Genomic DNA, 12,180 nt, shown 5'->3' with positions numbered 1-12,180 from the left:
CACTTGGCAGTTAGAGAAAGCAAGTCTCTGAGAAGGAGGGCTTTGGGCTCTGGGCATGTGGCTGCTGGAACCAGGAGCCTGTGCCTGGCCAGTATGGTTCACATTTAGGCTTTGCCTGGAGCAGGGCCGAAAGTTTGCACCACTCTGTGCTCCAGTCCTTGTACGCTTGGGCAGAAGGGCTGCCTAGAGAACGCAGGTGCCGCCCGGCATGAGATTGTCTGCACCCTGGTCTGGCAGCTTCTCCTGCTGGAGCCAGCCATTCCAGAAGCCCCAGTCTAGCAGCACCCTTCCTTGGCAGGGAGAGGGCTGTTCTCCCATTTCACAGGTGAGGCAGCTGCCCTCTGCAGCGTCATCTGGAAGCAAGGGGATGCCGAGCTAGGCCTGGAACTTCGGGGTCCCCCCGGACTGAGAAATTGCTGTTTTCCCCCACTTTCAGTCCTGGGAGCAGGGGAGTTCATTTTCATCTACTGCAGAAAATTGGGCCTTTGGACAGGAAACAGTCCTCTTCCCACCTCAGCCACACAAGGGCCAGGTGGGGGTTCCCATGACAACCATACTATGGCTCCCCGGCAGCCAGAAGGCACCTGTGACCTGCCAAGAGGGACAGGAGGCCCCTGGATGGGTGGTCCTGGCCACACCTGCCAGGCCTGTTGCTGACTCTCCCTCTTGCTTCCAGCTGGGAACCACTCCCCAGCTTCTTGTCGTTGTGGCTTTTTATTTTCAGGGTCTGCACCTCTGCCTTTCCAGTTGAGGACCCAGGTTGGCGAGCTAGTGTACCTTTTAGGAAGTGGGATGAGAATCCATTAAGATCTGTCTTCCAACCATTCTAGGTGATAGGGTTCAGGGAAGGTTGCTCAGCAGTGTCACATAAAGCATTGGAGGAGGGCCACTTCCTGGATTCCCCCCCTTCCCCCAACAACTGGGAGTGATGGCTTCTCTCCAAGGATGAGCCCTGGGAGAGGTCTGTGACTCTGCCTCTCCCTCCAGCCCATGGTCCTTCCTGCATCCCTCTGGGGACCCTTTCCTCCTGGGGCAGTTCTCATCCATCCAATGCTCGTTCTGTAAACACGCATACTGAGGCCTTGCTTCATGCAAAATTTTCTCTAAGGTGAAATCAGTTACACCTCTCCCATCCCCACCCCCACCAAATTTTAAATCATCAAAAGAGAAGGAGCTGGTTGTTTGAATCTCTATCCCTCGGCAGGATGTCCTAGATAGGTCCTGTGGCCAGACCATTGGCAAATTCCCTGCCATCCTTCTACTGGGAGGCTTGCTCTCAATTTCTATATCCATCTACCCTTTTTATCAAGATGATGAGCACAATAAATATTTGTTGATAAATGAGTACATAATGAAAATGTCCCCGCTACAGAGGAACTCTAATTGAGCCCTTTGAAACAAAACAATAAACAACCTGATTGAAAAATGGGCCAAGAACTTAAATAGGTACTTCTCCAAAGAAGTTACATGAAAGGCTAGTAAGCACAAAGAGAAAGGCTAGCATCACCCATCATCATGGAAATGCAGACCAAAAACCACAATGAGATACTGCTTCATCCACACCAGGATGGCTGTAATCAAAAAGGATTGGAGTGGAGAAGTTGGAACCCTCGTATGTTGCAAGCAGAGAGTAAAATGGTGCAGTCACTTAGAAAACAGTTGGCAGTTTCTTAAACATACAGAGTTACTGTATGACCCCGAATTCCACTTCTGAGTCTGTACTCAACAGAAATGAAAGTGTATGTCCGCACAACGTGTACACACACGTGTTTGAGCAGTAGTATTTGTGGTAGCCAAAAAGTGGAGACAGCCCAAACACCTGTCAGTGATGAATGGGTGAACGAAATGTGGTCCATCCAAACAATAGAATTTTATAAGCCATAAAGAAGACTGAAGCATGGACCCATCCTACCACATGAACAAGCCTTGAAAACATTGTGCTAGGTGGAAAAAGCCAGGCACAAGGGACCACACACTGTATCATTCCACTTACACTAAATGTCTAGAACAGGCAAATCCATAAGGACAGAACATAGATTAGTGGTTGCCAGGGGCCACTGTAGAGGAAGGGCTGGAGAGTGACTCCTGGTGGGTATAGGGTCTCTTTTCTGGGATAATGAAAATGTTCTAAAATTGATTGTGGTGATGGTTGCACAACTTTTTACATGCCTCCATGCCCTAAGACATTGAATTGTGAACTTCAAATTGGCAAATTGGACGGTATGTGTATGATCTCTTAATAAAGCAGTTTAAAAAAACCCTCAATATTAAAAAAAAAAAAAAAAAAAAAAAAACACAAAAACTGTCCGGTTAGAAAATGGGCAAAAGACATGAACAGACATTTCTCCAAAGAGGATATACAGATGGCAAATAATCACATGAACGGATGTCTCGTGTCCTTTCGAAATTCAAATTAAAACGGCCATGAGATCTCATTCTACACTGATCAGAATGGCTAAAATAAAAAATAACAAAAACGCCATGCTGACGAGCATGAGGAGAAACTGGGTCCCTCCCACATTGCTGGGGGGGTACAGACACTCAGGAAAATGGTTTGGCAGTTCCTTTGAAACATGATGTTAGACTTTACCATATTCCCAGTGATTGTTCTCTTGGGAAACCTAGAGAAGGGAAGATGTACATTCACATAGAAACGTGTACACAAATGTCCACAGCAGCTTTGCGCATAATAACTAAAAACTGGAGTGGCTCCTCGTGGCTCTGTGCACCTGCCTTCAGCTCAGGTCATGATCTGGGGGTCCTGGAATTCAGTCGGGCTCCCTGCTCAGCGGGAGTCTGCTTCTCCCTCTCCTTGTGCCCACACTCATGCACACTCACATGCTTGCTCTCTCTCTCTTTCTGTGTCAAATAAATAAATAAAATCTTTAAAAAAATAACTAAAAACTGGAAACTGGGTGAATGGCCAAGCAAACTGGCCTGCCTGGCCCGAAAAATAGTCCTCAGCAGTGAAAAGGAACAGGCTGTTGGTTCACTCAGCAATTTGGAGGACCCGGAGGAAATTATGCTAAGTGGAAAAAGCCAATGTCAATTGAACGGAATTTCTTTAAAGAAAGAAAGAAAGAAAAAAAGATCTACTAGTTTTCTGGTCTTTGTGACTATTTCACCTTGACATTGAGGCTGTAAATGGTAGCAGCCAGCCCATATGCAAGGATGTGGCATCTCCATGCTGTCCCATTTCAGCGTTGGTGGTAAGTCGTCAGGTAAAAGATTTCCTTTCCCGAAGCAGAAGCGATGTCTTGTCATCGTCACCTGTTGTCACCTCTGGGCCAGGTGTGACCGATGGGGACCCCTTCTCCTGTCTTACATTTTGAGTGAGAAATCCATTAGACAGGGCCTGGCATGTGCCCACCGAGGCTGCAGCTGAGGACCCCAGAGACCATCCAGCGGGGAGCTCGCTGCTGGCACTTGTCCAAGGTGACCGGTTGGAACCAGCATCTTTGTTGGGGGGATTCCCTAGCTGGGCTCCAGCCACAGCTCCCTTGGGCGGCAGCCAAGGGCAGAGCGCCCACCAGGCATTCCTGAGGCTCTTTCTGGCTTCGCAGAGTAAGGGACAGCGTGGTCCCCTCAGTGTTGGGGGCCATGGGGGCCTTGTAGGCTGTGCCTGGCAGGGCTGTGAGTGGCCTCTGAAGTGGCCTCGGCAACCAATCAGCTTTAGAGAAAAATTTACAGAGAATTTTAGAAGATTAGAGAAAAATGTAGAGACACTTGACAGTTTCTTTGCCTACTGAAATCTTAGATGCCAATTATAAAAAGTCCCAGAAAAACATACTACAGGCAGTGAAATTCAGTCTACTCTTGGTGTATGGGTTTCTTTTCTTTTTTTTTTAATAATGGCTTTACTGAGAGTTATTTATTAATATATTCAATATCCTACAATTCACCCACTTAGGGCGCTCTGTCCGAAGGGTTTTGGTGTCTTCATAGTGGTCTATCCCTCACCATAGGTCCAAGAACATTTGTACTTAATGCTATGAGTTGTACCCATAAGGTGGTTAAAAAGCTAAATTGTGTTAAGAGGGATCCTCGTCCACAGGGAAAGAGCATGAGCGAGCACCTGGAGGGTGGAATGTGGACTGTGTTGATGGGACCAAGTGAGGAAAATCCCCTCCCCCCTCCCCCACCCACCCCCCTCTCACCTCCACCAAGGGACAAGTTTTCTACTGAGGAGCCGTAGAAAATAATGTCAAGCAAAGCCACAAAAATCCTTCCATCTCCAGCCCTACCTCACACCATGACTAGCTTACTGTTTGTTTGTTTTTAAGATTTTATTTATTTATTTGTCAGAGAGAGAGAGAGAGAGAGCACAAGCTGGGAGAGCTGCAGGCACAGGGAGAGGGAGAAGCAGGTTCCCCCCTGAGTAAGGAGCCTGACTCAGGGCTTGATTCCACGCCCTTGGGATCATGACCTGAGGCAAAAGCAGACACTTCACTGACTGAGCCACCCAGGCATCCCTCGGCTTGCTTGTTTAAAGTTAGGGTTTAGTAATCCTGTACCCTTGCTGGCTGACTGTGCTGTGAACCCTTCTGGAAGCTCCGGTGGATGGGTTTTGCTTATGAGCGGGCACATGAGTTTCCCAGGGCCGCTGTGACAAAGTCACACAGGCTGGGTGGCCTAAAGCAACTCACTGATTCTTGCAGTTGTAGAGGCCAGAAATCTGGAATCGAGGTGTGGCACGGGGTGGGTTCTGTCTGCAGATCAGGGAGGATCCGTTCCACCCCTCTCTCCCAGCTGCTGGTGACAACCAGCACTCTGGTGTTGCTTGGCCTACAGAGGCCTCACTCCAGTCTGCCTGTGTCCTTACATGGCTTCCCCTGTGTGTGTGTGTGTGTGTGTGTCTCCCATGTCTTCATGTTTTTATAAGGCCACCATTCATGGAATGTAGGGTTCACCCCAATCCAGTCTGACCGCACGTTCACTGGGTGACTTCTGCAAAGATCCTGTTTCCAAATGAGGTCACATTGACACGTACCAGGGGTTAGGACTTCATCATATCTTTTGGGGAGAATGCAGTTCAACCTGTAATAGGGGGCTACTTTATTATCCCTGTTTTACAGCTGAAGAAACCCTGGCACAGAGAGGATAGATAACAAGACGACGGAGGCATGCTCACACTCGGGCCACTGGGCCCAGGCACCCACACCAAGCCACCAGACCGGAACTGCACAGAACCCAGGGCAGTCCTGGGAGCGCAGCCCGCCCATCACTCATGGGGACAAAGGATTGTCCCCTACCGATGTGCGTTAGCCCAGGCTCCAGAATGGTGGAAGTCTGTCTGTGAAGGTTTCCCCAAGTCTGAGGGGTCCCTATGGACTCCATGCAGTGGGAGGCCTAAGGTCCCCACCCAAGTGCCCCCAGGCCTCTGCCCTCTGGCGTCTCCCTCCCAGATGGCTATTTAATAAACATGTATTGTTCTCCCAAACTGCACCCCACACGTTGTGCTGGGTCCTGGGGGAGACTCAGATTTGGGCCACACCCTGGCCCTGGCAAGCACGAGCTCCCCCAGCTGGTCCGTGGAGTGATGGGAAGCTGTTGCCACCATCTGTGTATGGATAGCGTGGAAGATGTGGAGGGTACCTGGGGCTGGGGCAGAAGAGGTCAAGGTAAGTAGAAACCAAGAGCTTTCACTGTGGCTCACAATTTTATAGATCTGCAAGTTTAACAGTACAAAGTTGACTGGGCCACTATGTCTACACCCGTGCTGGGCCCTGGGCCCAAATAAGGAATGAGCTCTGGTGCCTGCACCCCAGCTGCTGCCCAGCAAGGTGAAGGTTGGTAAACTGAGGCTAAGGGAAGTATGGCTTCACAGAAAGGACCTGGAGGCACAGAAGGGGGCGTGGCTGACTTTATCTTAAAGCTACTACTGAGCCTGCCCTCCCAGTGTGCTAGGCTTGGCTTCCTGCGGGCGTCACTACCAACTCTGCCTTCAGAGATCCCACTTTATAGACGGAGCTCTCCCTACTTCTTGAGGCTACAGGATGCCGTTTTGGCCCCAGGCTCCCTATTCCATCGCTTCTTGAGAAAGTCAGCGATGTGCCAAATGCCAGCACTAGGTGGCGCTGTGGACTGCCCCACCGCTATTCACAGAGAATGGTCATTCCTGGGACTGACATTTCTGACTTTTCCGAGTACCACGGGTCCTATAATCTACTTAGCATTTTTCTTTAAACTCCCTTTTAAAGTGTTTATAGCTATCCTAATGGGAAATCATTATTTCTTTGCCATAAATAGATGATGAATGTGAACTTCTTTTAAAAAAATCATGTTAACTGTTGAGCACAGTGTCTAGTATGTTGAAAGAAGGCAAATATAAAAATAAAGCTGTTGGAACAAAACATTTCAGTTCGTGTGTGCCCCTCTCGCAGAGCACCAATGCAGCAAAACACTGTCCTGGGCTCTGAAAACAGGACAGCTTGCTGTCAGCAAGATGCAGAGGTGTTTAGGGTGGGAAGGGCTTCCTCCTTTTGCAGCTGGAGGAGCTGAGCTCCTGGTTGGAGCCAGGCTTGGGACCCAGGTCCCACCTTCCGTTCTACCGCATGGATGAGAGAAGAACCTGAGGAAACTAGAACTGAAATGTGACACACTCAGTTTTTCGGTGCTTCTGATGCCAAAGACCGTTCACTGTGGGCGTCCCCTGTTGGGCATATGGTGCCCTAGGGTGACAGGTGTCGTGAGGGTGGATGGCAGCCAAGATGGGCAGTGGACCTCAACCAACTCGCGTAGCTTCTCTGGGCCCCTTGCCCTGAGGGTCCCGAGCAGAGTGTGGCACCATGTTCCCCTTTCAGGCACAGTCCAGCACCCTGCCTGCCCCTCCGACGAGCCATATCCACCATGGGTTGGGATCTTGACCAAATGCATTGGTCCCTCTTTGTTGTCAGAGCTGGAAAGTATCGGGGTCACCCTCACTCTTGGGTTACCCATGCAGCCGAATCAAGGAAGGTTCTCATAGGCCCAAGCATTCTTGGGAGAAGGGCCAGTGGCCCTGGGCTGACATTGCTGTATTTCCTGGAGGCCAAGACTGATCTGGGCAACTTGCCTCCTGCTGGTGCCTCGCAGCTCCTTGTCAGGCCGAGACAACCCTGATCCATTAGATGTTTGATTCTGCTCGTATAATCTAGAGTTGTCTGTGTCGTTTTGCCCCCAAATGATGACTGTAGATTAAAGACAACACCAACTGCTGTAATAATCCCCCGAAATCTCAGTGGAATAACACCATAGAAGGTCGGTTCCCGCTCCCCTGTGGTCAGATTGGCAGCCGATATGTATGAAGCTGCAGATGCCAGGCCCTGTAGCAGGGGCCGGGACCCACCGTGAAGATGGCAGTCACGGCCCCCGACCCTCAGAGAGCCTCCTCTCTGGCAGGAACATTCACCCAAGGTTTTTGTCATCTCTCCACAGTATTGTACTTGGAAGGCTCGGTTCTTGTGTTTGAGGACATCTTCAGACTGATCGCATTCTACTGTGTCAGTAGGTGAGTATGCCTGACCCACGGAGGGGCATCAGGGTGCAACAGACGTCCCTGCACCCTGGGGTGGGGGCGAGGGTCCTGGGGAGGCCTCCAGAAGGAAAGGTGCAGCCCAGAGGGTGCAGAGAGAGGGGACAGTCCCTGGCTTTGCCCTGGTAACCATGAGGGGAGGAGTGGGCTCTGAGGCTCCCTTGGGCTGGCCTCGCAGGACCCCACCCCCATCATCCCCTGCCCCCTGGCTCACTGCCCCTCACCCCAGCTTCCAGGACACCCTGGAGCCCCGTGCTGACCTGACCCACCCTGTTGCAGGGGTGGCAGATGGCACTTCCTGTGGGGACAACAGGAAGGGCAGATACCCTTCAGTGGGACAGAGCCTGTGATTCTGAAGTCACTGCTGGGTGGGGTGGGTGCCTGGTTGCCACCTTCAGAGCTGCTCTGTTTACTCAGGACTGGTTTCAGGTCAACAGGAACGTAAAAATACATCTTCGCACCGTCATGGCTTAAGCTGCAGGGCCTTGACAAGGAGGGCAGGACAGAGTGTCTCGGGGTTCGGGGCTCCAGGCCCACATCTCTGTGCTGCGGAGAGACCCATCCTTGCTGCCGCTCAATGAAAACCATGCTCATCCCAGAAGAGCCCTCCCGCCTAGCGGGCCCCTCCTGGGCTCCGGCGGGCAGGAATGGTGATGCTGGCAATGGTAGCTGTCAGCCATGGCCACCTGTCGGAAGCTCGCAGGTACCCCGGTGCTGAGCTGTCCATTACCTTCATAAATCTGGCAGACAGTTCCCATTTCACAGATGAGAAAGCTGAGACTAAGAGAAGGAACTTGCTCAGGTGGCGCAGCTGGTTAAAGGCAGGGTGGAGATTCAAGGTACGTAAAGCTCCGAGGTCCGTGAGCTTTGCTACGACCTCCCCACTGTGTGCCTCTCAGGCTAATTCGGACGACCTAGCATGTTCCTCCAGGCATGCCAGGCAAAGCCCCCGCGCCCCCCGGGGCCATGGTATACTTTGACATGCCAAGCTCTCAGGCGGACAGGCCCATCCCGGTTCTGAGAGGTTCTTTTTTTTTTTTTTATAAATTTTAGGGTTTTTTTTTTTTAAAGATTTTATTTTATTTATTTGACAGACAGAGATCACAAGTAGACAGAGAGGCAGGCAGAGAGAGAAGAAGGGAAGCAGGCTCCCTGCTAAGCAGAGAGCCCGATGTGGGGCTCGATCCTAGGACCCTGGGATCATGACCTGAGCCGAAAGCAGAGGCTTTAACCCGCTGAGCCACCCAGGCGCCCCCTGAGAGGTTCTTATCTCAGATGGGCATGCCCAGCATGGTGCTGGGCACAGGCCAGGTGCTTTGAATGAATAAATAAACAATGACATAATCCCCGAGCCCACAGCTTGAGCTCATTACCTCATCTCTCTGAGGCGCAACTTCCTCTTCTGTGAAATGGGGGTGCTGATGCCCGTTAGAGGGGTGTTGGAGAAGGGGAGGATAAAGACACAGCACACTGCCCATCAGCCAGAAGGTGTCCTAGTTCCATTTCCGCTGGGGGCAGTGATTTTGTCTGTCCGGGGAGATCTGGATCCCTAGCCACCAAGCTCACACCGTCACCTCCCAACTGTCCGGGCTCCGGCAGCTCTCTGTGTTCCAGAGAAGCCGGTACCTGTTTGTCCGCCCTCCACTGCTCTGGGAACCACAAGGAGATCACAGGGCACAGAGCCCATATGTTTGGGTGTCAACCTGCTGTATCTGGCGACAGCAGCATGGCCATGTGTCAGGGGTGCGGTGCCGTGGAAGAACCCCAGTTTAGGAGCTGGAGACTGTCACCTGGCTCTCACCTGGCCTATCCTGCCTGTGGTGGCCTCACCTGTCAAAGGGATGATAGAGGAGGTGCAACACAGCGCCAGAGCGCTCATTGGAGGAATTCGCTTCTCCCCCAATCCTGCACCGCCACGCCCCCCAGCCCACAACATCCCGCCCCCCACGCGCAGGAAGCTACAAGTTCCGCTTCGGGGAGCTCCCCCGAATGCTTCAGGCTGGAGGGTAGTCTGGTGTGAGGACTAGAGAGGCTTCCCAGACCATCCTGGGTCCCATATCGCCCAGGGGGCCAGTGAAAAATACAGACTCCTGCCCCCACCCAACCCCGAGACTGATTCAGCAGCTCTGGGATGGGGCACAGTAAGAGCTTAGCCGAGGGCTGCTCTTACGGGCAAGAGTTGAGAGGACTTGCCCCCCCACAAGGAGAGCACAGTGGGGAGGAAGGGAGAGCAGAATGGGGCAGGCAGAGAAGCCCAGCGAGGACGCGATTGCAGGAGGCATCCCAGCCTCAGCAGGACCCCAGAGGCTTCCCTGAGCATAGGCGAGACCTTGGGGTCATCTACCAAAAGCCAATGGGGCTGGGCTTTTGTGCCCCCAAAGTGGAGGCATTTGTGGCTCCCCCTGGGGCTGGTGGGACCGGCCGTGAGGCTCCAGCATGCCATGACAAGCCACTGAGGGCCTCAGGTGCCAGCCCTCGGGAGCAGGCCACACTGAGGCTGCGCTGGGGGTGGGGGGCGGGGGCGGCAGGTGGGCAGAGCCGGTGACAGGCATCTATGGGTCCGGGTGGGGCGGCAGCAGCGACGTTGCAGACCAGTTCCCACTGACTCGATGTCTGTGCTTCTGAGTCGGCTTGGTCTACACTCTGCCCACAGAGTCCTTTCTAACCCCTACTGTGGCCTTGTGGGATAGGTGTTCTCACCTGGAGACCCACTCCAGGGACAGATGCCTCCTGCCCCCAGGTTGTGCTGGGGGTCCAACCTGAAGATCCTGCAAGGGCTTGCCAGAGGGCCTGGCGTGTGTTCTTACAGACAGGGAAACTGAGGCTGGGGATGTCTCTAGCTCGGGTCGCACAGCTGAGTTCTCAGCCAATTTGACCCAAGCTTGTCTGGACTCCTGAGCCCCAGGTACTTCTTCCCACCCCCCCCCCCACCCTGTACAGGCCTGGGGGTGAGAGGGTGTGTGTGCTGCTCCCCTTCAGTTCTCCCCTTCCATTAATGGGAGGGTCTGGGCCTTCTTGTAGAAGAGGTGACATCAGAGGCCAGGCAAGGAAGGGTAGGAAGAGAATTCTAGGTAATGGAAACAGCACAGGCAAAAACTTGGCAGTGGGAAGCTTGGGCATGGCTGCGGGGGGGAACCAGACACATGGGTGGGGATGAGAGGGGAGACCTTGAATGCCATTCCCAGGAGCTGTGGTGACATCAGTGTGCACTGTAGCAGAGCTGCAGAGCTGCGGTAGGAGGTGGAATAGAGGCAAGGGGAGAGGGGAGACCAGTCCAGGGCCACAGCAGCCACGCAGGCACTATGAGGAGGCCCCTGCCTCAGCAACAGTTGGAGGAACTGAGCAGGGTAGAGACAGCCACTACAGAGAGGAGTAAGGGAGCAGAGGAGCCAAGGAGATGTTGGGGCTCCTTTCCAGAGCAACAGAGGCATGAACACACTTGGTCATTTCTGGAACACTTCGTACAAACCAGGAACACTACTAAGCCCCTTTGAAGGATTGTGAGGACAAATTCTCAGCACGCCCAGGAGTCAGTAGCCTTGTGAACTGGGTGGCCGTTAGCCTCTGGGCAGCGTTGCTGAGCCCTCAGGGGAAGAGAACTGGCATAAACTAGATAGTATCATTGGTATGTGGTGTTTTTCAATCCTGGGTAACAGCCCAGGAGGGAGTGGAGTATAACACGGAAGTTATCTGGTTTGGTCTTTGTCCCCATTCCTGACACAAAGCTCCTAAAACCCTTTGGGATTTCCCAAGTGATAGGGTGGGTTTTGTTGGTCCTAATGAGCCCCCTTCAGTGCTCCCTGAGTTTGTGCTAAGAGCTGACCCAGGCAGGGCCCCTAGGTGGCCTCAGGAGGGGCTGGTGACAGGGAGACCCCTGGTTTGGAGGACTGGAACTTTCAGCCTCACCCACCGACCTCCCACTCCTATGACCCTAGAGGGGGTATAACATCCGTCTGTTGGATCATGACGGCTGTCCTTTTTTTTTTCCCTTAAGATTTTATTTACTTATTTGAGAGGGAGCGAGAGCAAGGATACAAAAGTTGGGGGTGGGACAGAAGGAGAGACTATCCAAGCAGACTCCCCACTGAGCATGGAGCCTAACATGGGGCTTGATCTCACAACCCGTGAGATCAGATCTGAGCCGAAACCCAAGAGTCGGATGCCTAACCGACTGAGTCACCCAGGCGCCCCATGACTGCTCTCCTTTTAAACGAAAAAATTAAACTAGACTGGTAAATATCAGAAGGTGTCTCGTGTAAGTTGGAATAAGTCTTGTTTTGTTAAACTCTTGCACTAGTTATGCATGATTTTCTATGAGTGTGTGCGAGAGCATGTGTGCACACACACTGCCTCATGATGCCAGATGTGGTTCTAACTGGCAGTCATGGTCAAAAAAGACACTGGTCGAAAGACACTGGCTAGAACTAAGACCTCTAGGGAAGGACATGTCCCTCTCCAAGAGGTTATACAGTTGACTCACCAGCGTGTGGGGGGGACATGTTAGAACATTCATTCAGATTCCATTGGAGCATCATTCCATTTTTTAAATTTCTCTTTTTATGAATGCTTTTTAATGGACTTAATAGTCCATGATGTCAGGAAAATACAAGAATGAGAATACATATTCTTCTGAGTATGAGAATATATATGTATGGGAATCTATGTGT

The 12,180-nt window shown here is 52.1% G+C and overlaps 1 protein-coding gene across 2 annotated transcripts in view; it reads left to right on the top strand.

The window, feature by feature from the left end:
- RIN3 (Ras and Rab interactor 3) overlaps positions 1 to 12,180 on the top strand; it is a 115,975-nt gene that overhangs the window by 66,135 nt on the left and 37,660 nt on the right. For both annotated transcript variants that reach the window (XM_047737275.1, XM_047737276.1), the window contains one exon: positions 7,417 to 7,489. In XM_047737275.1, coding sequence (XP_047593231.1) covers positions 7,417 to 7,489 — 73 coding nt within the window. The remainder of the gene's footprint in view (positions 1 to 7,416; positions 7,490 to 12,180) is intronic.

Source organism: Lutra lutra, chromosome 7 (assembly GCF_902655055.1).
Source record: "Lutra lutra chromosome 7, mLutLut1.2, whole genome shotgun sequence".
NCBI lineage: Eukaryota > Metazoa > Chordata > Mammalia > Carnivora > Mustelidae > Lutra > Lutra lutra.
This window is presented reverse-complemented; position numbering and strand designations above follow the sequence as displayed.